This window comes from Dipodomys spectabilis, unplaced genomic scaffold, assembly GCF_019054845.1.
Source record: "Dipodomys spectabilis isolate Male_0828 unplaced genomic scaffold, ASM1905484v1 ptg000219l, whole genome shotgun sequence".
NCBI lineage: Eukaryota > Metazoa > Chordata > Mammalia > Rodentia > Heteromyidae > Dipodomys > Dipodomys spectabilis.
The window spans coordinates 4,976,193-5,003,752 of NW_024870896.1; the positions used below are offsets into that span (position 1 = coordinate 4,976,193).

At 39.7% G+C, this 27,560-nt stretch overlaps 2 protein-coding genes, 1 long non-coding RNA gene and 1 other non-coding gene across 5 annotated transcripts in view; all 4 read right to left on the bottom strand.

The window, feature by feature from the left end:
- The window catches only part of LOC122123011, a 38,351-nt gene extending 35,382 nt beyond the window's left edge, over nucleotides 1-2,969 (bottom strand). Inside the window, exon 1 of the long non-coding RNA XR_006150229.1 lies at nucleotides 2,579-2,969. This is a non-coding gene — a long non-coding RNA (uncharacterized LOC122123011). The remainder of the gene's footprint in view (nucleotides 1-2,578) is intronic.
- Nucleotides 2,925-2,999, bottom strand: LOC122123045. The gene has a single exon (XR_006150259.1). It is a non-coding gene; the product is annotated as a small nucleolar RNA SNORD107 (small nucleolar RNA).
- A 2,573-nt stretch (nucleotides 3,000-5,572) lies between these two features.
- On the bottom strand, nucleotides 5,573-10,846 carry Snrpn (small nuclear ribonucleoprotein polypeptide N). The gene is made up of 7 exons (XM_042697438.1): nucleotides 10,774-10,846; nucleotides 8,877-9,028; nucleotides 7,790-7,901; nucleotides 7,408-7,560; nucleotides 6,501-6,639; nucleotides 5,853-5,978; nucleotides 5,573-5,751 (listed from the first exon to the last, which is right to left on the bottom strand). Exons 1-7 carry the CDS (start codon nucleotides 10,774-10,776, stop codon nucleotides 5,714-5,716), a joined length of 723 nt encoding a protein of 240 aa, XP_042553372.1. The 5' UTR covers nucleotides 10,777-10,846; the 3' UTR covers nucleotides 5,573-5,713.
- On the bottom strand, nucleotides 10,789-25,680 carry Snurf (SNRPN upstream open reading frame). Of its 2 annotated transcripts, none has more exons than XM_042697441.1 (4): nucleotides 25,571-25,680; nucleotides 18,434-18,529; nucleotides 14,336-14,483; nucleotides 10,789-10,841 (listed from the first exon to the last, which is right to left on the bottom strand). In XM_042697441.1, exons 1-3 carry the CDS (start codon nucleotides 25,582-25,584, stop codon nucleotides 14,378-14,380), a joined length of 216 nt encoding a protein of 71 aa, XP_042553375.1. In that variant the 5' UTR covers nucleotides 25,585-25,680; the 3' UTR covers nucleotides 10,789-10,841; nucleotides 14,336-14,377. The 2 variants fall into 2 exon arrangements, with proteins under 2 accessions (XP_042553375.1, XP_042553374.1); XM_042697440.1 differs by lacking the exon at nucleotides 10,789-10,841 and adding an exon at nucleotides 13,701-13,731.
- Nucleotides 25,681-27,560: the final 1,880 nt, after the last annotated feature.

Sequence of the window (27,560 nt, forward strand, 5' to 3'; positions counted from 1 at the left end):
TCTCCATTAAATTGCCTCCATTCTCTAGCACAGCCCCTCTCCCTCTCCCTCTCCCCCTCCCTCTCCCCCTTCCTACTCCCCCGCTTATACCCTTAAAAAGTTGCACTCAAAACTTTCTTAGATAAAATTAACAACAACTACTTTCTTTGCCATAACAAGCTGACAGCCCTGCTTTACTCTGGTTCCCCTCCACCTGCCTTTTGGCCGCCTCTCACTGGACCTTTTATGGTGCCTTCACTCTCTTTCTGAGGCCCCTCCCCACAGGTAGGTATCACAAAGCCCCCTGTGCCTCTTCCTCCTCCATCTTTCTCTTATTCCCTCTCTTCTGTCCCCTATACTCAAGCCCCCTCCATTGCCCGTGACAGGCCCCCTCCCCACCCCCCTTGCCTGCTCTGCCCACAAATTCCTTCTCTGCTCTAAATCTCCCACTCATCTCCTCTCTTTTCTTGTCAGGTAGCAGCTTCCCGCCCCTCCCCCCCCCTTGTGTGACTGACTGATGGGGGGGGGGGTGGGGGGTGGGGGGGGGATATACAAGCTTCCAAAGATAAATCAACTTTCTTTATCTGTAAAGGCCCCTGGAAAAATTCCTTCCTCCACCAGTTCTCTCTGCAGATCCCCTTAGCAAGAGACAAAGGCCACATGGTGATTTTTTTTCTGCAACTCCACTTACTACTGTTTCTCCAGATAGTCAATTCATATACTAATACATCTCATTATCAAAACTGTTTTAGAGGCTTCCTGTTCTTGTTATCAATGTTTATTTAGACATGGGGATTCAGTTAAATTCTGCTTGTGGGGTCACCTTGATATCCCTCTTCAGCTTTCCATTAATCTGATTTGTTGATATTTAAAAGAATATTCAAGTCAATTACTCAAAGGTCAATATGTCTTGCTAACAAAAATATTTAAACATATTCTGCTTTTGACTATGGAGGTCTCAGTAATCTGTAAGAAAGATGTTGTTGACAAAAGTGCTATGTAGTTCTATCATATTCAGCAAAACAATGTCATTTTCCCACTGGAATTCCAAAAAAAATTACAGCCAATTGTTCTTAAAAAAAAAAAAAGAAAAAAGAAAACCTAAGTGTGCCTTAAAACTTTGTACACAAGTGTGGATGTGTATGTAACATGTTCAAAGTAATCTAATTGTAATACATAAAAACTGTCATCATGGGGTAAAAAGTATTTTTTTCTATGTTTGGTATTGATATTTCCTGAAATTATTTAATTCCTGACTGCAGTGGTAAGTCTTGTGCTAAAGGAGTTAACTATCAAGCATACTGTTTTTTATGTGAGTCTAATCTAGCAAGCTTCTCTGCCCCAGCAGCCTGTGGGTAGAAATACAGTCTAAGATCACCTGATTCCACAAGCCAAAGGACCAAAAAGAAGGGCAATTTTAAACTCAAACCACAAAAAAAAAAATCTTCATCAGATCCGGGGGCAAACAAATAAGTCTAAAATTTAATCCAAAACACGAATTTAAAAAAAAGTAAGAAAATGTAAAAGAGAGAGAGTAAAGAAAGCCTTGCAAAAGAGAATTGAGACAACAGAAAAATGGGTTCCTTTTGATTAAAAAGGATTTTGAAAGTAAAAATTGTCTTAAATGTTTGCTCAGAAGGGAGAAATCAAGACAAACCATGAAATGTTCTAGTAAGCCACAGGTTTGAGTATGTAGCAGATGGTATGAGTATGTCTTAAAAGATGAAACTTGTAAGTAAAATTGGTATGTAATTAAGTTGGCTGTGATGAAAATAAGATGATGTAAATAAGTGCTGGTGGCTCATACCTGTAATCCTAGCTAGCTGCTCAGGAGGCTAAGATCTGAGGATCAAGGTTCAAAGCCTGCCTGGGCAGAAAAGTCCATTGAGACTCTTATTTCCAATTAGTCATCAGAAAACTAGAAGTGGAGCTGTGGTTCAAAGTGGTAGAGTGCTAACCCTGAGCAAAAGACCTAAGGGACAGCACTCAGGCCCTGAGTTCAAACCCCACAACTAACAAAAGAAAAATCTGGGCAACAATGGTTTGCACCTTAATCGTAGCTGCTCAGGAGTCTCAGATCTGAGGAACTAAGATCTGAGTGTTTCAAAGCCAGTTTGGGCAGGAAGAACCATATGACTCATCTCCAATTAACCAATCTTAATTTCCAACTAAGCTATAAGTGGAGCTGTGGCACAAGCAGTAAAGCACTAGGCTTGAGCACAAAAGCTGAGGGACTGTGCCCAAGCCCTGAGTTCAAGCCTCACGATTGGCACAAAACAAAAGTATCCTTGAAAATGCATTGTAAATATAATGATATGCTTATACACGAATAGAGCTGATATACATGAAAAATCCAAGTAAGTTCTATTGTAGAAATGGCTGATACTTTAGAGTATCAGCATTACTCATGTAGACATTGTTTATATCATATACACAAAGCCAGAAATATGAAATACCTAAAAGTTTTTTTATAACATCAAAAAGTAAGTACTTCATTCACTAAGTACTTCTTTACTATCATCTACTATAGGAAGACAACCAAATAAGAAAAATACAGTTAAATTACTCTAACACACCAACATCATTTTGACATACTCACTGTGTTCCATAATGCACATTTGATACTTATTTTCTTTTGCTCCCGCTCCCGGACATGAGTATGATCTCTGCTTTTTTCAAGAGTTGCCAGTTTCATTGTTACTCTTCCATTTCCATCTCACCAGATGCCTATGCCTTTTCTCATGCAAGTATGTTTCCGTTAATCTTTCAAAAAATACAAAGTGCAAAATATGAAAAAAAACCTCAGCATACTTAGGAAAATAAGATATGGGAGGATTTGGCAAAGCGCCTTGATACAAATGCCAGTTTTAAATACTCAAAGTTTTCACATTATGGATTTTATAAGATTAAAGTGCTCTATTGTGTTTATTGAGGCACACTGACTGGTTTTCAGAATATCCTTTTAAGCTCAAATTTGAAATCATTTTGTAGTCAGACAAGGTCCAGTGTCATCATGAACCTAGCCATGGCCTCTGGAATATTCTCAGTTTTCTTAGAAGATTACGTTACCTGGAATGTTGTTATGTTTCTCTCCTAAAGGCAGCTAATACAATTTTCTGCTGACACTACTGGGTAGGAACTTCATAAAATTCATTGAACAATTTCTCTCTCCTTCAGAGTCATCAACTAAGTTGTCAAGAGAGCATCACATGAAACTGGAAAAGTATGAACACACAAATATCCCACTTCAGGTTCAGATATGATTCTACTATAGAAACAAAACATACTGTGTGCTGAGATTCATATACTAAGATTATATGAACAGGTGCTACCTGTTGACATCTTTAAAGGTGCTATGTGAGAACATATAATGTGCATATTTTTCCTAATCTGGGAATTAAGAATATAAAAATTCTGAACTAATATCCTATAATATAAACAATAATATAAACAATATTATCCTATATATAAACAAAGTCCTACTTGTATTATTTTATTACAATTAAGATCTTCAAAGAAACCAATGCCCAATTCATTAGTTTTCAGGAATCTATAATTTGACATGGGATAATTAATAAGCCTAATGACTTCAAAATATAGGAAACTGCAAAATTTGACTTTCAAAATTCTTTTTTTTGTCAGTCCTGGGACCTGAACTCTGGGCTTGGGCACTGTCCCGCAGCTCTTCAGCTCAAGGCTAGTACTCTATCACTTGAGCCACAGCGCCACTTCCAGCTTTTTCTGCTTATGAGATGCTGAAGAATTGAACCCAGGACCTCATGCATGCAAGGCAAGAACCACTAAGCCACTTTCCCAGGCCCTCAAAATTCTTCTAATACCAAGTTCTCATAACATATCAATGAGGAATACTATCACAAATATTGTATCAACTATTTTATGCTAGCATTAGTAAACTCCAGATTTCCATTTGAAGCTGTGCTCCAAGTCACAATGAAAACATTGTGTCAAATATGATATGCAACCTAAATATACTTACGGAGTCAGACAATAAAAAAAGCATATGAAGAAATCAGAAAGTTGTTGCCAAAGCCTGTTTTAGGCAAGGTATGCTCTGATGTAAATTTAGGAGTGCATGATGATTTCTAAGTATTTAGAAGCACAGATTGTTTTAAGAATGGTATATTGTTATGTTCCTAACAGACACTGAAAGCAAAATAGATCTACAATCTGTTAGAAAACTTACTATAGCAATTAACTCACTACTTAGTTGAGACCTCAGCATTAAAAACTATGAACTTTGCAAGTGGAGGTTTAGTTCAAAGTGGTAGAGTGCTAGCCTTGAGCAGAAAAGCTCAAGGACACCCAGGCCCTGAGTTCAAGCCCCACACCACCAACAACAAAAGCACCAACAACTAAGAACTTATTCTCTCTATCCTTCTACCCTTCTAAAAAGTTTTGAGCGAGCATTGTGGCACGTATCTGAGATCCTAGCTATCACAAAGGTTCAAGGGCAGCCTAGAAAATGTTTAGCGAGATGACAAACTATAAAAAAGCAAAGGACAGGAGATATGATTCTAACGGTAGAGCACTTGCCTAACAAGACAGCATTTAATTCTCAGCAATAGAAAGATAGCTGCCTTTGGTCCATCCATAACCATCTCCAACAAGAATTAGATATAAGGACAATCCCTAACTGTTTAAAAGGCATCATCCAGCCAAGCTCTGGTGGCTCATGCCTACAATACTACCTACTCAGGAGGCTAAGACCTGAGGATCACAGTGTGAAGCCAGCCAGGGCAGAAAAGTTCCCATGAGACTGTCACCAATTTATCACTCAAAAAACTGGAAGTGGCACTGTGGCTCAAGGGTAGAGTGCTAGCCTTGAGCACAAAGAGGCTCAGAGACTGTGCCTCGGTCAAACCCCATATCCGACAAATAAATACATGTATAAAATAAAAGACATCATCCATTTCTCAACATTTGTAGTACTATAGTATTGTGGTTGGATATATTCTTAGTATAAACTTTACTTTGTCAATTATATTATATAAATTATCTGTAAACCACACAACTTATTCATCTCAAATATGCAAACCACTGCTTCCAAGTACCCAGGAATGACAACTGTTTTAGCATTTAATAAATGAATACTTACTGATAGGGCATATACATTCCAGAATGAAGTCTTTCAGATCAGAGCACTGCAGAAACTGACCAAGGTCTTCTCCCAAAGAGTAAATCCTATTTCAAATATCTTAATGAAAAAGAGTTCAAAGTTTCCTTCAGTAAACAAGTGGCTATAAAGGATCCTTTATCCATCAATACATTGCTTCAGGTAGTGTGACATACCACGTGTGAATTTTATAGCACTGCCACTTATACCCAAGACTATGAGACATCTTACCTGTACATTACCCAATACCAATCAGTGAACATATCAGACAATAAACAAAGTGAAAGTTAAAAGGTGGAAAGAAGAAATCACATCAATTCTAATCCCCCAAAGAGAAATCAACTTGAATGAATAGTTTACCATGACTCACAACACGGACAGTATTTTCAAGACCAGTAAAGACTGATTACACCTTTGATTTAATAAAACCAACAGAAACAGAAAAAATATACAACAGTACCTCATAATTTAATTGCTCTATGTATTTATTATTAGCTACTATTAATGCAGAAAGGGGGACAGAAAGCTCACAAACAGTCTACACAATTTCACAGGATGTACTGCAGGGCAAAAATGGGACTTGTATGGATCAACAACATCCTAGGGTCTTGGTGGGCGCATGCCGGGGGGAGGTGGACCTAGAAAGGAAACATAATATTATTCTGTATGAGTTAGTAAAGGGGCATATAAAAATTCAAGGATTTGTCTGTCATCTTAAGAGTTCCTAGTCTCTACTCACCTCTAATTCCTGGTGGAGGGGGTCTCATTCCGGGAGGGGGCATACCTATTGGGGTCCCTCGAGTAGGGGGAAGCCCAATCGGTGGGCCCATGGGTGGTCTCATACCAGGTGGAGGAGCCATAATACCTACAAAGAAGGATATGACAAAAATAAAGGCCTCATCTGGGTGCCGGTGGCTCACGCCTATAATCCTAGCTACTCAGGAGGCTGAGATCTGAGAATCAAGGTTCAAAGCCAGCCTGGGCAGGAAAGTCTGTGAGACTCTTATCTCCAACCACAAGTGGCACTGTGGCTCAAGTGGTAGAGCTGAAAAGCTGAGGGACAACGCCCAGGCCCAGAGTTCAAGCCCCACGAACGACAAAAATAAAAAATAAATAATAAATAAAATAAAATAAAGGCCTCATGAGTAAGCTCGGGACCAACACCAAATTAAGAGTATGAAGCATTTCTTCAAGTATTATCCTTCCCTATGCCATTTTCAATTCAAAAGTCCATAGCCACTCATTTGAAATTATAGGAAAGTCCCTAAATTCTTACTTAAACTAGGCCTTAATTCATGATTCTTAATGTTAGCACATTACAACAACACTTCCTAAGTATAACATTTAATCTTTTAGAGACCCAAATTATTGTGAATAAATCTCTTACCTGGAGGTGGGGTTGCTCTGCCAACAGGTGGGGGTGGAGTCCCCCGTCCTGGTGGGTACTGGGTTGGGGCTCCAGCAATGCTGGCAGTAGCAGCAACAGCGGCTGCTGCTACAGTGCCTCTTCCCTGTGGAGTCATTACCTGAGAAAGCACAGCCAGGAAGACAATGAACAGTGAGGTCCACTTTTACATTTACAAACACATAAAAGAAACAATGGGTATGTCTTATTGGAAGCTAAATAGTTGTTCAGTTATCACTCTCTTGTAATCTGTCATTTCATTCTTGTTTTTGTGCTGCTGGGGATCAAATGCAGGGAAATGAGAATGGTAATTGCACTCTACCATTGTGCTACACCAGCCACTCAGTCCCATACATTTGTCTTGTTTGTTCATTTATCTGTTTGTTCATTTATCTGTTCTTGGGAGGGTAAAGGAGAGCACAGAAATGGAGGGACAAAGAGTAACAAATACAGTGGTACTCATTAGATACTATGTTGTAAATGAACTATACCACTTGTGGATAGAGATGTAGGAAAAACTAGGAGAGAGTAAGCAAAGGGGTAACAATAGCCCAAAAGAAATGTACTCAGTACCTGACCTATATAACTGAAATCCCTTTGTATATTACATTGAAAATAACAATGAAATAATTTTTCCTCTTGCATATTGACTCTAATAAGCTCTTCTGCCTTTTTTTCTTTTCTAGTAAGGTCACCCATATTTTCTTTACTTGTCAAGTAGGTAAATAACCAGCTTTATTTCTCTCCTTTTCCTTTAACACTTTAAGATAGTTATATTTTTCCACAAGTTCTTCCTAGAATATATGTGGCTTAAATAATATGGGATGTATACTCTGCCCAGATTCTAGTCACATTTTTCTATTAATGCAAATCTCTTTCATCCCCTTACCTGCTGGGATGGACCTCCAACACCTCGGACAGGACCGGCTAATCCTGCAGGAGCCTGGGGAATTGGCACACCAGCTGGCACTCCTCTGCCAGCAGCCCTCCCTACCCCAGGACCTCCTGCAGCTCCAGCAAGTGGTACTCGAGCTATGCCAGTCTGAAACAAAACAGGAAGAATTTGAAAAACATAGGGTTTACTTACATATTTTCAGCAGTTTTCTTCAAAATTACTATTTTCCCATACCACCACTCTCACATGAGTGCTATATTCAAGTGACTAAGTGATCAAATGTACCATGGAGCTCTCTGCCAAATTCCTAGTCAAGTAAACTTCTGGTCCATATGTCAATTAACAACAAACTTACAAATAATAAAATATTCCTTACATCTTTAGGTGGTGGCCCCTCCACAGTCATGGAAACCAAATTTTCTCCACGGAGCAACACCAGACCCAAAACCCGTTTTTCTTCACGCTCTGGCTGTTTTGCATTCTTTGGCCTATAAACCACAATGTTAGTAAAACAATCTTTAGTGAATCCAAGTTACTCGTTCCATAAAGTTCCAATTAAGATGAAAACGAATGCCAAGATTTTTAGGTATAACTGTGACTAATTTGTGCAGTCCCTAAAATTTTTAACATGTGTAAAATATAAAGCTCTTCTATGTTACTTCAGGCTTTTGCAGGATGTTCCCTTGCTATTTTAAAATTTCCTCAGTTGCAGGCTCTAGTCAATTTTCCAATTAACTTAAAATGCTTTCCTTCATATCCTCATTTGTGGGAATTGACATCCAGAATTCCAAAAACAGGCTACTAATCCAAAGGAATTTCTTTTGTAAAATACAGGTGTGTTAAGACAGGTAAAATAAAAGCCTAAGGTTCCATGTGAAAATGACAAGTAAATCTGTTAAAATCATTTTAATTAATTAAGTATTGACAAAACTAAGGAATTAAAACAGCAATAGGCAGTCAAGATATTAAATATACCACTCTCCAACACCTCATCTAGGAGGGACAGTATTCTTTCACTCTGTCAAGATTCCTTCTTTTGGGATGGGAAGATGGCTCAGTGGTAGAGTGCTTGCCTTGCATGCATGAGGGCTCTATTTCTCAGCACCACATTAACAGGGAAAAAAAAGCCAGAAGTGTTATCGCTCAAGTGATAGAGCACTTGCCTTGAGCTGAAGAGCTAAGGGGCAGCACCCAGGCCCAGAGTTCAGGCTCCATGACTGACAAAAAAAAAAATTCTTTCTTTCTGAAAGACTGTCATAGATGGCAATCATTATTCTCATTAGAATATAATGACTCTAAGGTTCTGAGGCTCTGACACAACTTGGAGATGAGGTCAAGATGTGAGACAATAACAAACAATGCTGCAGTTCCCTAAGTACTTGTTACCCTTTACAAACTACTTAAATTTGGGCCTTGTCTTCCCACAGCCCCTGCCTCCCACATTTTATCCAAATCTGCCTTACTTGATCTTCCTGAACTCATCACAATCACAGAGGATCAAATTCATATGCTTGTCAAAAGCCTTAAAGGTGCCAATGAAGATTCGGCCATCTTGCAGGATACATCTCATTCTGTAGTCAATGTGCTGCAGCATCTTGCTACTCTTGCCCACAGTCTGCAAGCAGTACAGGAATATCATGAACAGCCCATCTGCAGGCTAGTTTTCCAACCTTTCCTCATTTTCTTTCTCACTCCTTATAAATATCTGGTTTCCAGAACTAAACACATCTTCCTTTACAACTTTCTCCAACATTTGTCCACATTTCCTAAATATACAAGACCAAATTTTGATCCGGAATCAATATGGTCCTTTAAAGATCCTCTTTACTTTCCAGAATGCTAGGCAACTTTACTGTCATTAGAGCTGTTTTCCAAGATTGAGATTCCTCATCCCAGTCCCCCCTTTTTGAGATTTCATCTCTCCTTTCCTATATAACATCCTTCCTATAAGATGCCTAACCCTGTGAACTGTTTCTCTTACACAAATTCATAGCTAAAATTGCAAATCCCACCAAGCCAAGACAAGCTTATTTAGAACTTTTTTATTATTGTAAAAAAAATGGGCTAGGATATAGCTCAGTAGCAAAGTGCTTGCCTACCAAGTGCAACATCCTGGGTTCAATCCCTAGCACCAAAAAAGGACCCCCCAAAAAATAGTTTTTTTTAAAAAAAATCTTTAAAAAGAGCCAGGTACTGGTGGCTCACGCCTGTAATCCCAGCCACTCAGGACACTGAGATCTGAGGACTGCAGTTCAAATCCAGCCTGGGCAGGAAAGTCTATGAGGCTCATCTCCAATTAACCCCCAGAAAGCCAAAGGTGGCACTGTGGCTTAAAATGGTAGAGCACTAGCCTTGAGTGAAAAAGCTTAGAGACAGTGCCCAGGCCCTAAGTTCAAGTCCTATGACCGACCAAAGAAACCAAATTTCTTTCACTTTCTTCCTTTTATGGCACCTTTAATAATTATTATTCATTAGTCTTTCTGACATTTTAATCTGATGCCATATCTCAGCAAGATAATGTAATCTAGAGAATTTATAAATGAAAGGCTTTTCATATGTCAATAACTGATTTTGCGAGTGTACCATTTCTGAGAATGCATGTTGCATACTGTCAGGATCATAGAACTTTGTTTAGGATGCATTCTCTCCATCCAAACTAAATTTTTTTTTTTTAATTTTATTTGAGAACATACTGTACAGAGGGGTTACAATTATATGGGCAGGATAATGCATACATTTCTTACCAAGCATTGCAGCCTCCTCCTTTGTTTACCCTTCACCTCCCTTCCCAGCCTCCCCTCTCCCCCCCACCCAATCCTTCCCCCTCCCCCCCCACACCGACATTGTAAAGCTCGTTTTTGACCTGACATTTTGTACTTCTCATTGTTGCTCAAAAACTTATTCTCAAAGTCTAGATCTATTGAAATCTAACTTAAAATCACCTGTCTTCAAGATGATCCTTTAATATTATAATCATGACCAAAAACTACAGTATCATAACCAGAGACATTCCAGGAATATTTGGAAACATCATCATTTAGCATCAAGTACTTGTACAAAGGGATTACAATTCCGTAAGTCAGATTGCAAGTACAATGCTTCTTGGTTACTTTTACCCCTTCCATCATTATCCCTTTTCCCCCATCGCTACCCTATAGTTATCAATTTCATTTCCTACTGAACATTGACAGGACATTAGACACTACCAATCTCTAGATGTTAGTCAATGGAATGAGTATCCTCTGTAGATTAAAACTTGTACCTTCTAACTTTCAGAACACAAAGAATGACACAATTGGAAACTAATATTTGGGTCCCACATCTCAGCTTACCACCCCTCTCCCATAATGTGTATCTTACCATGATTGCTGTTCCACAAAATCCGGTGTCAGCAGTAAAATTTCAGGATCTTTAAACCTAGGGGAAAGCTATAAATAAAGGTATGATGCAGGTTCTCCTAGAAACAATGCAAGCTGGGCAGAAGCTTCACAAACAGTGGATGGATCCTGCAGAGGAAAGCATGATGTAGCTGCACTGCAACTTACACTGTTTTTATAAAGACAATTCATGCCCCCCCCCCAATCATTACAGAACACGTATTTAAAAATATTCATCCTCTTACACTCATGAACTAATATATCTCACTATTCCTACATTTTCAAATTCTATTTGAGATAACTAAATTGATAAAAATTCACTGAATAGTAGTAAGTCTCTAGTAGATCGTGTGTGTGTGTGTGTGTGTGTGTGTGTCAGTCCTGAGGCTTGAACTCAGAGCCTAGGTGCTATCCCTGAGCTTCTTTCTGCACAAGGCTAGTGCTCTATCACTGAACCACAGCTCCACTTCCAGATTTTACTGGGTAGTTTATCAGAGATAAGGGTGTCAAGGACTTTCTTGCCTAATAAAGTCCTGGGTAGCTAGATTTACAGGTGTGATCCACTAGTGCCTGGCCCTAGTAAATATTAAATAGATCCAAGTAAGTTTAATTTTCCTTCCTGAAATTTACATCAATGTCTCAATTACTTACAAGCTAACATCTTTTATTTTTGGCTCAACTCTCAATAATTTTCAACTGTATGTTCCTGATTTTCCCTAAATCCCTTTATAAATGTTAAATAATCTTTCCTCACCAAGTACCAAATAGGCTTAGAATTTGAATAAACTGAGTATGGAGTCAAATCAGGGCACTGTTGTACAAGGTTTCAAACTGTTGATACTACCTGCAAAACATATCACAAATTTTATATGTATATGTGAATACATGTGTATATGTGTGTACACATGTGTGCATGTGGATGTATTGTTTCTACTGTTTTTAGATGGTCTCACTGTAAATCCTAGGCTGGTGTGAAATTCAGGATCCTCCTGCCTCAGCCTCCTAAGTGTCACCATCATCACCAGAAATCAGAACTCTTCCTCTAACTTTATTTATATTTTCTTGTTTTGGGTTTTTAGTCATTTTTTATGCTGGTCCTGGGCTTGAACTCATGGCTGAGGTGCTATCCTTAAGATTTTTGTCTCTACCACTTGAACCACAACACAATTTCTAGCTCTGCAGTGATTAACTGGAGATAAGAGAGTCACAAATGTTCATGCCTGGGCTTGATTTGAACCTCAATCCTCAGATCTCAATCTCGAGAAGCTAGGATTTTAGATATGAGCCACTTGAACCTGACTTTGTTGTTGTCTTGTTTTGCATCTGACTCAGTAAAAGATCAGCAAATTCTCCTTTAGAGTGATCAAGATATTAAAATTTTAGAACATGTCTGTCATTCCATTTGTCATCCACTCTAGTCTCAATGCATTTAAAATACAAATGAGGGGGCTGGGAAGGTGGCTCAGTGGTAGAGTGCTTGCCTTGCTTGTATGAGGCCCTGGGTTCAATTCCTCAGTACCACATAAGCAGAAAAAGCTGGAAGTGGCACTGTGGCTCAAGTGGTAGAGCACTAGCCTTGAGCTGAAGAGCTGAGGGACAGCACCCAGGCTCAGAGTTCAGGCTGCACGAATGACAAAATTAAAAAAATAAAATATAAATGAACATGGATATATTCCAATACGTTTGATTTTCAAATGTATATAAGTAGAACTAGCAACTTACAATAGAATAAACAAAGCAAGGAATTAGATGGTACCACTTATAGATCTAAATATATTATTTAAATATTATACTTAAAAATGTACAAGAATTTGACAAGGCCCCAGTGACTTATTCCTGTAATCCTAGCTACTCAGGAGACTAAGATCTGACAATGTATTTGTTCAAAGACAGCCTGTCTTTGATACTGCAAAGTATCAAAAAGTAGAGCTATAGCTCACTTGGATATAACATTAGCCTTGAGCTAAAAAACTCACAAGGCCCCAAATTCAAGCCTCAGTATTAGCAAAAAGTAATATTAATAGTTAATAAAATTCTTGGGGAATGGGATGGGAAGGTGGATCAGTGGTAGAGCGCTTGCCTTGCATGCCTGAGGCCCTGGGTTCAATTCCTCAGCACCACATAAGCAAAAAGAAAAAATCTGGAAGTGGTACTGTGGCTCAAGTGGTAAAGCACTAGCCTTGAGCTGAAGAGCTGAGGGATAGTGCTTAGGCCCTCAGTTCAGGCCCCACAACCGGACCCAAAAAAAAAAATTCTTGGGGAAAATCATCAATTATAGGCTGAGATGAGATCACAGTCTCAAACCAGTCCAGGACAAAAAAAAAAAAAAACAATATGAAAAATAAATTAAAGCTAGAAGCTAGGGGGAAGGGAGTTTAAGTTGCAGCGTTTAAGTTGTAGAGTGTTTAAGGTGTAGAGTTTAAGTTGTAGCGTATTTAAGTCCCTCAGTTCAATCCCCAGTATTGGCAAAAAAAATTGTAAACTGGTGTGGTAGTACATGCCTATAATCCCAGGAATCTATAGAGGTTGAGACAAGATTTCAAATCCAGTCCAAACCAAGATACATAAGCACATCATTTCTCAAAAATAATTTTTAAAATGTGTACACCAAGTCATTGAAAAAATGTCTTTATTCTGGGGAGCATCTGGACATGATATGATTTAGAGAATCAACTAAACTAAGTTACTGAAGATAAAGAATTGAAATGAAATTCTCTAGACAAGAATCAATAAACTTCACTTCTCTCTTATTTTCTAAAATCCATACTAAACTACCAAGTAGATACAAATTCTAATCTTAGAAAATTTCAAAATAATAATATACCAAATGAAGTTCTCAACTATTTTCTTCTGAAAAATGTAAATCATCAACATAAAGACAAAAGAAATAAATATACATCACACTGAAAATTTATGGATAAGAACTTTATTACATTGTTTGCTGACAAAAAAGACACACATTGATGAGAACAGAAAAGTGAGAAAAAGACAAAAAAATGAAAAAAATTAGTAAATTACCATGGAAAATTATTTAACATTCTCTAACACTCAAAGCTAATGAATGATATGTATTTGCAACATAATTTATGGACACTGAATTAAAATTTAAATGATACTGAAATTAAAAGTTAACTAGCACATGATTTTTTATGGTTATGACAACTAAAAACACTTCAAAAACTACAAACAAAAAAATGAAGTTTCCCACAAAAGCAAATTATAAAAGATTTTCCAAAATATTCAAGTCAATTATAATGAAATATTTTCCATGTCAAGTTGAAAAATCATTGATAAGAATAAAATTTTTTTAAGAATAAAATTTCTTAAAAGTGAAGTCTCTCTGAATTCTGAATATTAGAATTCAGAAACATGACAAGTGTCATGCAGATATTAAGGTCACTTCTACTTTCAATTTTATTCAATGCATTTATTTTTCTCTTGTGGTACTGAATAAGCATACAGCATTTAACAAAATTTTATTTCAATGATATCAATCAATTAAACCTCCATTTATTATTTCTGATCATTTCAGTATTGCCTCTAACCTGTTTTTTCTTGAAATCAGCTATTTTTGATGTTCCAATACTTTAACCACCTCTTGGTGTCTCAGCCAAGAATGCCTGTCTTAGTTCTGCCTGGAAATCCACCACAGGAATTTGATGCTGCTGAGAACGCCTGGCATACAAGTGACACCTATGACAAGAGGACAATACATATAAATGATAAGAAACACCTTTGGATAAAACAATATAAAACATAGAGAATGTTATATTTTGTCTTTCTGTGGGGTCAGAGTATACCATTACATTATGAATTCGCTGTAAAAAAAAAAAAAGGAGTCTGTATACACATAAGAATGGGGAAGAATCCAGTGAATACTTACCCACTTTGGATATACTAAAAACTTAAGCATGAATACTTCTAGAACTTGTAGCACCATAGTCATTAATGTAACTCTGTAATTACACTGCATTCCAGTCTCTCAACCATAAGGTAAGAGTTCTGCTGAGATTTTCAGTGAGATATTATTTGTCTATCCATACTGATCCCCCTAAGTCACTACCTGAAACAGTTTCAAGTTTAGGATGATTGAGAGGTCCTAAACTATGTAATAGTAGCTTATTAGTAGCAAGACCATTATTTGGAAAAGTCATCTAGCATCACCTCATAGATCAGTAAACTATCTGTGACTACACTGAGAGGAAATATAGGAACAAAAAGGCCTGGGCAGAGTACTAATGGCTAATGTTAAAAGGCTGAGATCTAAATAATAGGATTCCAAAGCCAGACAAGACAGAAAGCACCTGAGTCTCCATCTCCAAAATAATCAGCACAAAAGCTAGCCTGGATGTGTTGTTCAAACAGTATAAAAGACCTGATGTGATCTGACCTGATAGAAGAAGGAAAAACTAAACACCAGTCATTTCATTCTGATACTGTGCTCAATTTTCTATGTTTTTTGTAGTTTTGAACATGTAATTTTATACTTAAAAATACAGTTGTCGGGGCTGGGAAGGTGGCTCAGTGGTAGAGCACTTGCCTTGCATGCCTGAGGCCCTGGGTTTGATTCCTAGGCACCACATAAACAAAGAGAAAAAAGCCAGAAGTAGCGCTGTGGCTCAAGTGGTAGAGCGCTAGCCTTGAGCTGAAGAGCTGAGGGACAGCACCCAGGCCCAGAGTTCAGGCCCCAGGACCAGACCACCCCCCCCCAAAAAAATACAGCTGTCCCTTTGGCCTTAGTACCTGAGAGGTCATCTCCAAATTCTTACAATTCAGCAAAAGATACTTATTGTTTTAGGTGAATTGCGTAGATGAGACTTGAGCTCATGCTAAGGGGGTGACTTCAGATGTCTAAACCACCAAAGATGAAACAGAAATTAAAGGGTTGAGGTTTGAAGCCTGATGTTTTAGAAGGAAAATGGGATCTGGAGAGTAGACTGAATAAAATTGGATGGTTAATGATTTAATCAATTCTGTCTATAAAATGAATACTCTCCCCTATACTACCCCCTCACCCCCAAAAACCTTCTAGATATCCTAATCTCTGATATCCAAAGAGAGTCACTGATGTGTATGAAAGGATAACTCATCTTGAGAAAATGTGTTTGAGGCCTTCTCCGACCTTGTCCACGTTCAACTGTATCAATAATAATGAATCTGAGGTGGCTGCATCTGTTGTAGCCACCACAGCTCTCTAATACCAGTGCAGCCTACAACTCACTGTGTTACAGAGAAGAAGGTCTCTAAACCATAGCACTTTCAATGAGATTCCTCTCAAATTTGCCAGTGGTCAAACACCCAGGAAGCAACTACCACCATCAGAAGAAGCTTATAAGTGTACTATCTATTCTGGAGAAATGAAAAAAATAGTGTTAGCATTATGGCACTCTGGGAAATTAGACACTATCAAAAGTCTACTCAATACTTCCTTCTGCATTGCATGAAAAATAAAAAATTCACTGATATTGATTACAAATCCCCATTCCAGGAATACCAGCTCATACCTATAATCCTAGCTACTCAGGAGGTTAAGATCTGAAGATCTTGGTTCAAAGACAACTGGGACAGGAAAATACAATTAACCACCAAAAGACAAAATGGAGTTGTGGCTCAAGTGGTTGTATTTAGCCTTGAACTGAAAAGCTCAGGAACAGGATTCAGGCCATGAGTTCAAGGCCCAGGACTGCCACACATACATGCATGGGCAAGAAATACATGCACACGAATACACAGAACTATCTTTGAGAGGTAATGGAGATAAACTGGTCCTATAATTTAGGCTAAAGTTTGTGTTCTTTATTTTTTTTTTTGTTGGGTTTGGGGCTTGAACTCTGGGCCTGGACCCTGTCCCTGCTCTTCAGCTCAAGGCTAGCACTCTTACCACTTGAGCCACAGCATCACTTCTGATCTTCTGGTGGGTTACCTGGAGAAAAGAGTCACATGGACTTTCCTACCCAGGCTGGCTTGAACCATGATCCTCAGATCCCAGCCACCTCAGTAGCTAGGGTTACAGGTGTGAGCCACTGATGCCAAGTGAGACTAAAGTTTTGGGAATATATTTATGTATTAACATCGTAAATTTGAAAAAACATAAATATGAGAAATAGATTGTTAGCTTACAAACATAAAATTTAGACTCAATTACAAAGTGTCAAAGATTCAATGTAGAGGCTGGGAAGATGGCTCAGTGGTAGAGTGCTTGCCTTGCATGCCTGAGGCCCTGGGTTTGACTCCTCAGCACCACATAAGGAAAAAGGAAAAAAGCCGGAAGTGGCGCTGTGGCTCGTGGTAAAGAGCTAACCTTGAACTGAAGAGCTGAGGGACAGCACCCAGGCCCAGAGTTCAGGCCCATGACCAGACCCCCCCCAAAAAAACAAACAAACAAAAGAGATTCAATGTATACTCAACATGGATTAAAATACTCATGTATATTCTTAAGAACCCACTAGACATTATATTAAAATAAAATACATATGTGTATCTGTGTACATACTAGAAGACTGTTTTTAAATGCGTTTAGTAGTACCAAGAATTGAACCCACAGCATTGCACTTGCTATGTGAGAAGTACTTTATGATTTAAGCCATGCACCAAGCTCAATTTTAAATTTTTAACCAGATAAAAGCATAAATACTTCATAAACATTTCAAGGGCAGAATATACCCACACATATATGTACCGGTTTCAAGCACAGAAAAATTTTAAAGCATACATTAATAACATAAAAAAAGCAGAAATAATATCCATACACTAAAGGATAAATATAAAACCTTTAAAAACATAAAATCCCATACATAATTGCAGAAAGGAAGGTGAACTAAAATCAGAGTTGAATTAGGAGATGACAAATAAAGATGATCTTGTTTTAGATTAACATTTAAATTTTTGTGCGTCTATCAGAAAGCGGCCACCAGATGGCGCCTCTAATTCAGCCTATCATCAGAAAAGTATAAGATAGGGCAAGGAGGCCACTTCCTGGCACTTCTATCTTTCTGAAATGTAATAAATTTTTGTGCTCATATCAGAAAGCAGCCACCAGATGGCGCCTCTAGTTCAGCCTATCATCAGAAAAGTATAGGATAGGGCACAGATGCCACTTCCTGGCACTTCTCTTTTATCTTTCTGAAATGTAATAAATTTTTGTGCTCATATCAGAAAGCGGCCACCAGATGGCACCTCTAGTTCAGTCTATCATCCGAAAAGCATAAGATAGGGCACAGAGGCCACTTCTTTGTCTTCTTGTAAGAAAGACTTAAAAAAATATGATTGTTTTCCAGTGGTAATAAAGGAATTAAAAAGAAAAAAAGTAACAAAATTAAATAATATTAAAATTTTGTATTATTAAAGTTAATTTTAGGGGGCTGGAAGGTGGCTCAGTAGTAGAGTGCTTGCCTTGCATGCATGAGGTCCTGGGTTCCATTCCTCAGCACCACATAAGCAGAAAAAGCCAGAAGTGGCGCTGTGGCTCAAGTGGTAGAACACTAGCCTTGAGCTGAATTGCTAAGGGACAGCACCCAAGCCCAGAGTTCAGGCCCACCAGCACCAACAACAAAAAGTTAATATTATTGTCTTCATTGCATGATACTTTTTCATCCTAACCAGTACTTTGACCTAAACTGATTCTTAACCCACACTCTACTCACTCTTGGTTGCTCAGTGAGGCTGTCCTTCTGCGTTTGACTTGGACTTCCACCTCTGGCACGTGCTGTTCTGTAGTTCGTCTCAGATGTAAGCGATCCCTGAAAGAAAAAAAGAATTACTTCATAAACATCATTGACTACAATTATTTATTTCAAGATTATATTTACAACCACATTCAAACTATATCTGGTATAAAACTCTATTTAAAAGTGTTTACAATGTAATTAAAATAAATGTTTTCATTCTTCATTCATGATCTGTGCTTTCAGAAGCTTATAACATAGCTGGTCACCTGTAATCCTAGTTACTCAGGAGGCTGAGAGCTGAGGATCGAGGTTCAAGCCAGCCCAGGCAGGAACATCCGTGAGACTCTTATCTCCAATAAACCACTAGAAAACCAGAAGTGGCGCTGTGGCTCAAGCCTTAGAGTGCTCACCTTAAGCTGAAGAGCACAGGGACAGTGCCCAAGCCCAGAGTTCAAGCCCCATGACCAACCAAAAAAAAAAAAAAAGAAGAAGAAGCTCATAACATAAAAATCTAGTTATGAAAGATGAGGAAAAGAAAAACCACATTTTTAATCTATATGTGCACACAATTTATGACAACACTTAGACTTATATATCAGATAGATTAGATAGATAGATAGATAGATAGATAGATAGATAGATAGATAGATAGATAGATAGATAGATAGACAGACCGACCGACCGACCATACATGCACAAACAAACATGGACACAGTAATATACTACCAAAACCATTCTACTCACCTTTTGCACCAAGAACTAGTAAAACTGTTTGGTATCAGTAAAGCTTGTTTGGCAAAGTCTATTTTCAATCATTGTAATCCCTTTATGTGGTGGAATACAACATGAAATCATAAATACCACAAATACAAAAAATATCTTATGCAAATATTACTTCCTTACCATTTCTAAACCAAAACTAAAACAACTATCAAAAATTCACTACCACAAGTCAGGCCCAAAGAAACATAGATCCCATGGCTTCCCTTATTTGCAATAACTAGTGTATGTCTGAGTCAAGCAGAAAAGGTCAGATAAGTTGATGTTAGGTAACTGAATCCTAAGATATGTATTCAAATGTTTTTTTCTTTCATGCGATTGTTTCTAACACATTTATAAGATTATTTCTTTGTTGCTTTGTATGTCCCTCCCCATGGTATAACAACTGTTTTCACTGTATTTGATGTTGTTATAATTTGTGGAGGGGAAGGGAAAAAACAAAATTCTTTAAATAGGGATATAGGTGGACCCATTGCAACAATGAGACGTACAAGTCGTTATGTCAAAAATGAACTTTACAACTTTGGTGAGGGGGGAGGGTTGGGTGGGGGGGGGCGGGGGGAAGATAGGATGGGAAGGGGAAACAAAGGAGGAGGCTACAATGCTTGATAAGAAATGTACTCATTATTTGCCTATGTAATTGTAACCCCTCTGTACAGTATTTTCACAATAAAAAAAAAATTCAGGGCTGGGAAGGTGGCTCAGTGGTAGAGCGCTTGCCTTGAATGCCTGGGGCCCTGGGTTTGATTCCTCAGCCCACATAAGCAAAAAGCAAAAAGCCAGAAGTGGTGCTGTGGCTCAAGTGGTAGAGTGCTAGCCTTGAGCTGAAGAGCTGAGGGACAGCGCCCAGGCCCAGAGTTCAGGCCCCACGACCAGACCCCAAAAAGCCTCACAAAATGGCTGCTTTTAGAAACTGATTTGAATCTCTCCCCTGGAGCAGCCATGTTAAAAACCTCTGGAGCCTGGAATAACTGCAATATACAAATGCTAAACCAGAAAAGGTAGGAGAAAGGCCCTATGCTGAAGTCATGCCAAGTAATATCTCAAAGGCATAATTCAAGGTCACAGCTCAAAATCTAATTGTCTGAACAGAACATTTTAAAAAATAGTGTTATAGTTTTAAAAGTAAAATTTTAACCAATTAAATGTGAAAAATTAACAATGAAATTGCCCCTGTATAATCAAATATGAAAAATAAATGAAAATGTTAGTGAGATTCATTCTGTTTTAAGAAGTTTCAATTGTTCCACAAAGCCACAGAAATAATTTTAAATCAAACAGACTCATGTGAGACCTTGAAACTAGTAAATGTTTAAATATTAATATTAATGACTTTGAATTAGGCAATAGTCCTTTAAATGTCATCTGAATTATAAGTAAACATGCAATGTACATAAATTGGACATTTAATAAAAAACTAAATGAAGTAAAAATATATCCAGGAGAAAGGAAGTATTATATAGCTAATGGGTATCTAATATCTAAAGGAAAACAGAAACATAACCAAACAAGAAAAAAGGTATAGAGACTTTTGGAAATGATGGATAAATTTATGGGATTCATTATCATGGCTTCAAAAATATTTCTTATCTCCCAACACTAAATATCTGTAACATTTTTTAATCTCTACTATACCTCAACAAAGTTATTTTTTCAGTCTTGTATGCAGATTAAAAACAAATTCTTACAAATGAACTATAAAACCACAAAGGCTCAGAGTAAATAGTTCTCCAAATAAGATAAAAATTTGTAATTTAGCACATGAAATTATTTGTTACAACATTAATAATCATTTGAGAAATGGAAATAAAAACCACAGATACCACTTAATACCAGACTTGAGAAAGATATGAAGAAAGTGAGAAAATAAAATGTTATAGCTTCTGAAACTCCAGGAAATACTGATCATGAGATTAACAGAATGACCTAGCAATTCTCCTTCAAGATGGAGTGATAGTAAAACACCACAATGGGGCATTGTGTCCATTGCTCATAATGGACGGAGTACACTTAAATTTCCATTAACTGATTAACAAAATATGGTATGGCATGAAATATAAATAAAGGGAATTATAGAAAGAAAAAATATAAATAAAAAGGAATAAAAACCATAAAAAGAAATTACATGATGAACCATGTCACAAAAATAATTCTGGGCTCAAAATACATTTAATATTCAAATCCTAATTAATTGGATGCAGTACAGATAGCAACTAAATTATGATTCATCCAGTATTACATTATTTCAGATAGTCTCTTGACCCAAAAATCTGTTTGCTTTCCACTTCATCAGTTCTTTAGTATGAAAAATAATAAAAAAGATAAATGAGTTCCTTCCAGTATGTATTTGACCAACACAAGGAAAAATCAAGGCTTCCAAATGAAACTTCTAGACTAGCAAGTACTCAGAAATTTTAAGATAAAAGAGGTAACTTCCATATCTGAATTTTTATCAGTTTAAGATTTTATTAGTTTCAATTTTATCACTCAGTCTCCCTGGCTTTGATCCACAATAGTTGAAATGGAGGGACAGGACAAAAAATACTCCCAATCAAAACAACAATAACAACAGAATTAAAAATTTCACTGTCCTGTTCATGTTGCTGTAGTCAAGAATTGTTCCTAATATTTAGATGACAAATCATGAAAACTTAAGAATTTGAGGCTGCCCTATACTACATGTAAGCTCAAGGCCAGCAAGAAAAGGTAACAGAAAAAACTCTGCTTCAAATATACACACAAAAAGTACCCTTCCTGAACAATGTCAAGAATGTATAATGACCTATGCAACCAATTGCTCTACGAGACAATTTCTTTTTTTTTCTTTTTCTTTTTGTCATTCGTGGGGCTTGAACTCTGGGCTTGGGCACTGTCCCTGCGCTCTTCAACTCAAGGCCAGGGCTCTACTGCTTCAGCCACGGCACCACTTCCAGTTTTCTAGTGGTTTATTGGAGGTAAAAGTATCACAAAGTTTCCTGCTTGGGCTGGCTTTGAACCATGATCTCAGACCTCAGCCTCCTGAATAGCTAGGATTACAGGTGTGAGCCACCAGCACTCAGCTTATAAGACAATTTCTTAAATATGAATTTGGTTAAAAAAACAAAAACCAACATAAAACTTGGGGACTCATACTGATAAGCCTAGCTACTCAAGGATCTGAGATCTGAAGATCAATGGTTCAAAGCCAGCCCAGGCAAGAAAGTCCATGAGATTCTTCTCTCCAATTAAGCACCAAAAAAGCTATAAATGGGGCTATGGCTCAAGTGGTAGAGCATTAGCCTTGAAAATAAAAGTCCAGGGACAGCACCAGGCCTTGAGTTCAAGCCCCAGGATTCATATCCAAAAAGAAAAGGAAAAGGAAATCAAGGAGTTGGAGGTATGGCACAGGTAGTACAGTGCCAGCCAATGAGCCAAAGTATCAAATACAAAGTTTGAGTCTCACTCAGACTTGGACCAAAAACTAAAGTCAAGTCAACAGAAAATTATTTTCTATAATATATATAAGCCACATTTCTGCCTTAAACAGAAATATAGACATCCCTGGAATAAAATCTACTCATCTAAATCAAAGGAAGGACTGTATACTAATTTCAAATAAGCAACAGGTGTTGTAACCTAGAATTTTGGAGTAGGACAGTCCATAATACACAATGACCCTGTATCTACACATTTTTTTCTTTAATTACTACTGATGCAAAATTAACTGGTTATACTGATAAAGACAGAGATGTTGAAACTTCAGAAGCACTAAAACAAGATGAGCACTTTTTCAAAGGATTCTACCTATATTAGGGTGCTCAGGCTGAAAAACTACAAGATGAGTGATGGTAACAAATAGTTTGAAAAAGATGAGAAAAAACAGAGAGAAGATAAACCAAGACACACTTCAAACAATATCTCACTACAAACTTGGGTAAATGATAAACCACACAGGAAATTTCAAAATTATTCCATTATTCCAATTCTGTGCCATATGAAGGCAAGGTTAATTAAAAGGCAAGCACTGGGTACATGCTTATCATGTTAGCACTTGACAACCAGAAGAGAATAAACATGAGCTACATTCTGAAATCCAGATGAAAATATTAAAATACTAAAATATTAATAGGGTGGAATTGAGTGGCAGTTGATTCATTACTTATTCATCAAATATTAACAGGGCGTCCAGCTGAAGAAGTACCAAAACTTTTTATCTAAAACTCCAATAAGGCTAAGTATTCCTAAGTAATAATTCTGACATCCTAACATGCCAATGTGAAAAAATTTTCTGTACTTTTTTATTCTCTTTTCTCTCTCAAGACAGCTTACAGTTTAGCTATAACCACCTCAAGGTGGACAAGTGAAGGTTAAAACCCTGCCCTGGTTAGAAACAAACTGCCAGTTAAAAACAATCATCTGCAGGAAGCAGGGCATGGAGTATAAAGAGATTAAGGTGATGCTTGGCAATGACACATCTGTTCAATTATTACATCTGGAAAGTAGAAATCAAGCCCTATCTATGAGATCTACCAAAAGAAAATATGGCTTTACAAACGGTTTTAATATCTCTATCTAGGCTTCCTGACACAGCACCCAGGTACGCATAGATACCCCCACGATTCGAATCTGGGAAGACCCACATGGACAGAAATTAGAACTCACTGTTTTCTCCCTAATTCCACTCCAATCCTTCATTAGGACACTGTGGGGCTGGGGACTGTTCCCAAGATGGCTAGGTGGGGCCTAAATAACCCAGTCTCCTTCTCATCCCCATCTTCCGTGCTGCAGTTCATAATGATTGGCAAGGAGCAAATGCAGGGGGCAGGTGCATGGAATGTCTGCTATCCCCTCCATGCCAAGACTGCACATTCCTCCAACCAACGCCCTCTGCCACAATTCAAGCAACAGCAGCTGTCTTCTCCTCCTCCGCGATCTGTTCCGCTCCGCACTGCAGTGCTGTGAGGGGTGGGGGGGCAGTCACGTACCATCCAGAGGCTCCTGTATTCACTGCTGCTGCGTTCAAGAGAGGGTGTGGCTGAGACTGCAGACAGGCAGGCTGCGCAGACATGCGCAGACAGCTCTCCCTCATCCTGGCAGTTTTGTGAGGAGGGGGCAACTGCCCCTACCCCGCCGCGCCTGCGCGCAAGAAAGCCTCTGCAGTAGCAGCCATCTTAAGGGAACCTCACAATGGCGTTCCTGAAAGATGAATCCCACTCCCACTCAACCCTAAGTCAAATTTCAAGGATTCGGTTCTGAAAATCAACGAGAAAACCAAACAGGTGATACCACGGACACCTGTCTCAAGGCGCACAACTTCAAAGTAACACACACATACGACCGACACCAAAGCAAGTGATCGACACTTTAAAAAACAACAAAACCCGCAAGCCAAGTATTTATGAAATCAATCACAACTGCAGGATCGGGGCAGATTTGCACTATGAGTACAAATACATAAACAGGAATATATAACACAGAAAGAAAAAAAAACACCAAACCAACTGCTCCGTCTTAAAGCTGCGCCTCTGCCCACCCCATCCGGGCTTCCCAGCCGGGCTTCTCATCCGGGCTTCCCAGCCGGGCTTCCCACCCTTGCCGGACGCGCTGCGGCATCACGGGGTCTTTAGACACCGAACGCCCCCCCATCCCCCCTTGGTCCCCCCACACCGCCCTCCCAACACCTTCCCACAGATAACCCCGAAGCCGGCTCGGCAGCCCTGAGAGCCCCACGGCCAGGCCATGAATCCCGCCCCGCCCCCTCCCCACACGCAGACGCCACCGCAGCCCAAATCCGCCCGCTCAGCCCGGTAACCGCACCCCGACCCCTGGCCACCCCAGCTCCGTCTTTCCCCTTGTGCTCGGCCGCCCCACCATCCCGCGGCCAGGCCCCGGAGCCAGGCAGCCCCGCGCTGCGTCCTCCGCGGGTCCTCACGGGACGCTGCGCCCCGCACCGCGGCAAGCAGCAGCAGAGTGCGGCAAGCAGCAGCGCCTGCGCGGCCGCGGCCCCGCCACGCACCGTGTCCGCTCGGACCCGAGGCCCGGCGGCCTCCACCGGTTCGCGGACCGGACGGTCGGTGCAGCCTGGAGCGGCCGCGGCAGCCGAGCCTCACAGGAGCGGCAGCCGAGCCTCACAGGAGCGGCCGCGCGGCCCTCACAGGAGCGGCCGTGGCCGCGGCAGCCGAGCCTCACAGGAGCGGCCGCGCGGCCCTCACAGGAGCGGCCGTGGCCGCGGCTGACTGCCGCGGCCTCCCAAAGCTACCGCGAGAGCCACGGGGGTCTCCAGAACAAAGGCCTCGACCCCTCAGGGAACAACAGCAACGGATCTACAGGCTGAAAGAGCCCGGGCCAGCTAACCTTGCCCGCTCCATGGCGTCGCTGCCGCCGCTCAGAACCGGGCGTCAGGCATCTCCAGACACCGCTCCTCCTGACGCCGTCTCCGCGACTGCGGCTCTGGTACTGCGCGCTGTCACCTGTGCCTGCGCATGCGCAAGCGAGCAGTCCTGTGGCCACGCATGCGCGGCAATTTGCCGCAATGCAGGGCTGGATGCGTGCGCAGTGACCGAAATGACCTGTTTGGACAGAGCGACCAGACACTGCGTAGTCGTCCCAATGGTGCGTTGATCGCGAGATATCGCAAACTACTGTCGGCCTGGGATTCATGAAACTACGGACCGATATTTAAATATGTGTAAAATAGGAAATAATACTTTATCCCCAAGATGTTGTTTGCAGGACACACTGGCTAAATAACCCTGAATTACTAACAGCCCGTATGTTTTTGTTTACGCAATAAGGAAAGATGGTTTAATTAGTGTTCCAATGGCTGACCAGACGGACAAGGCTGCACTGCAGTGAGACTATGTCTTCAGTTAAAGTGTGTCTTTTCAATAATTACAATAATAAAGCAGTGTCTTTTCCTTCCTTCCTTTTGGGGTTTTTATTGGGGGGGGAGGGAGGGAGGTTGGTACCTGTCCTGGGGGTTGAACCCAGAGTCTGAGGCCTGCCCTTGACTTTTTGCTCAAAGCTATCCCTTTACCACTTTAGCCACAGCTCTACTTCTGGCTTTTTTTTTTCCTTCTTTTTCTTTTTCGTAGTTTATTGGAGATGTGAGTATCACGGATTTTACTGCCTAGGCTGGCTTTTAACCGCACTTTCGTATTTCAGCCTCCAAGGTAGGGTCCAGAGGCTGAGATCTGGACCTTTGCGGTTCAAAGCCAGCCCAGGTTGAAAAGTCCCTGTGAAATTCTCATCTCCAATCAACCACCTCCCCCCTACACACACACACACACAAAAAAAAACTGGAAGTGGCACTGTGTTTCAAAGTGGTAGAGCTCTAGCCTTGAGAAAAAGAGCCAGAGGCTGGGAAGTTGGCTCAATGGTAGAGTGCTTGCCTTGCATGCATAAGGCCCTGGGTTCAATTCCTCAGCACCACATAAGCAGAAAAAGCTGGAAGTGGTGCTGTGGCTCACGTGGTAAAGGGTTGGCCTTGCGCGGAAGAGTTCAGGGACAACACCCAGGCCCAGAATTCAGGCCCCACGACCGACAAAAAAAAAAAAGAGAGAGAAAGGGATAGCGCATATGCATGAGTTCCAGCCACCACCACCCATAAGAACAACAACAAAAATTGCTTGGGAAAAGTTAAATCAGCCAACAATGTAATGTGTGTAAATATCACAACCTCCAAGAACTTTACCCTCCCTTTTTTTTTTTTTTTTTGGCTTCAGGGCATATGACTCCAATTCAGGGCCTGAGCACTGTCCTTAAGCATTTTTGCTCAAGGCTAGCACTCTACCACTTGAGCAGTAATTTCGTGTTTTTATGTGGTTAATTGGCGATAAGTGTCGCATAGACTTTCCTGTCTAGGCTGGCTTTGAACACAATCCTCAAATCTCAGCTTCGTGAGTAAGTAAGGTTACAGGAATGAGCCACTAGATTCCAGCTGAAATTAGACTTGATTTTTTTTTTGGGGGGGGGGGCGGTCGGTCATGGGCTCTCGTGATTAATTAGTCTCACGGATTTTCCTGCCTGGGTTCCTGCCTGCCCGGGCTGGCTTTGAACAGCATTCCTCAGTTCTCAGCCTCTTGAGTAGTTAGGATTACAGGCATGAGTCACCAGTACCCGGCCAGACCTGATTCTTAAAGATGATAGACAATTTAAATTTGGCATGAGCTGTTTTTGTTTTTCTACTTTATACACTTTGTTTTTACAAATGATGAAAAAATTCTCTGCAAACTATAGTATATTTAAACCCTTTAATAGGGAATGCAGTTAGGCTTGTTTTATGCATATACTCAAACATCACAATGAAACTTTCTTGCACAACTTATAGATGCTAATAATATGC

Excerpts from the sequence above, each read along its gene's own strand:
- Snurf (XM_042697441.1), bottom strand. Across the intron at positions 14,484-18,433 it reads GCCTCACTGAGCAACCAAGA|GTGTCACTTGTATGCCAGGC; the intron begins GTGAGTAGAGTG and ends CTCTTGTCATAG.
- Snrpn (XM_042697438.1), bottom strand. Across the intron at positions 7,561-7,789 it reads AGGGGCCACCACCTAAAGAT|ACTGGCATAGCTCGAGTACC; the intron begins GTAAGGAATATT and ends GTTTTGTTTCAG. Across the intron at positions 5,752-5,852 it reads CCCTCCACCAGGAATTAGAG|GTCCACCTCCCCCCGGCATG; the intron begins GTGAGTAGAGAC and ends TTTCCTTTCTAG.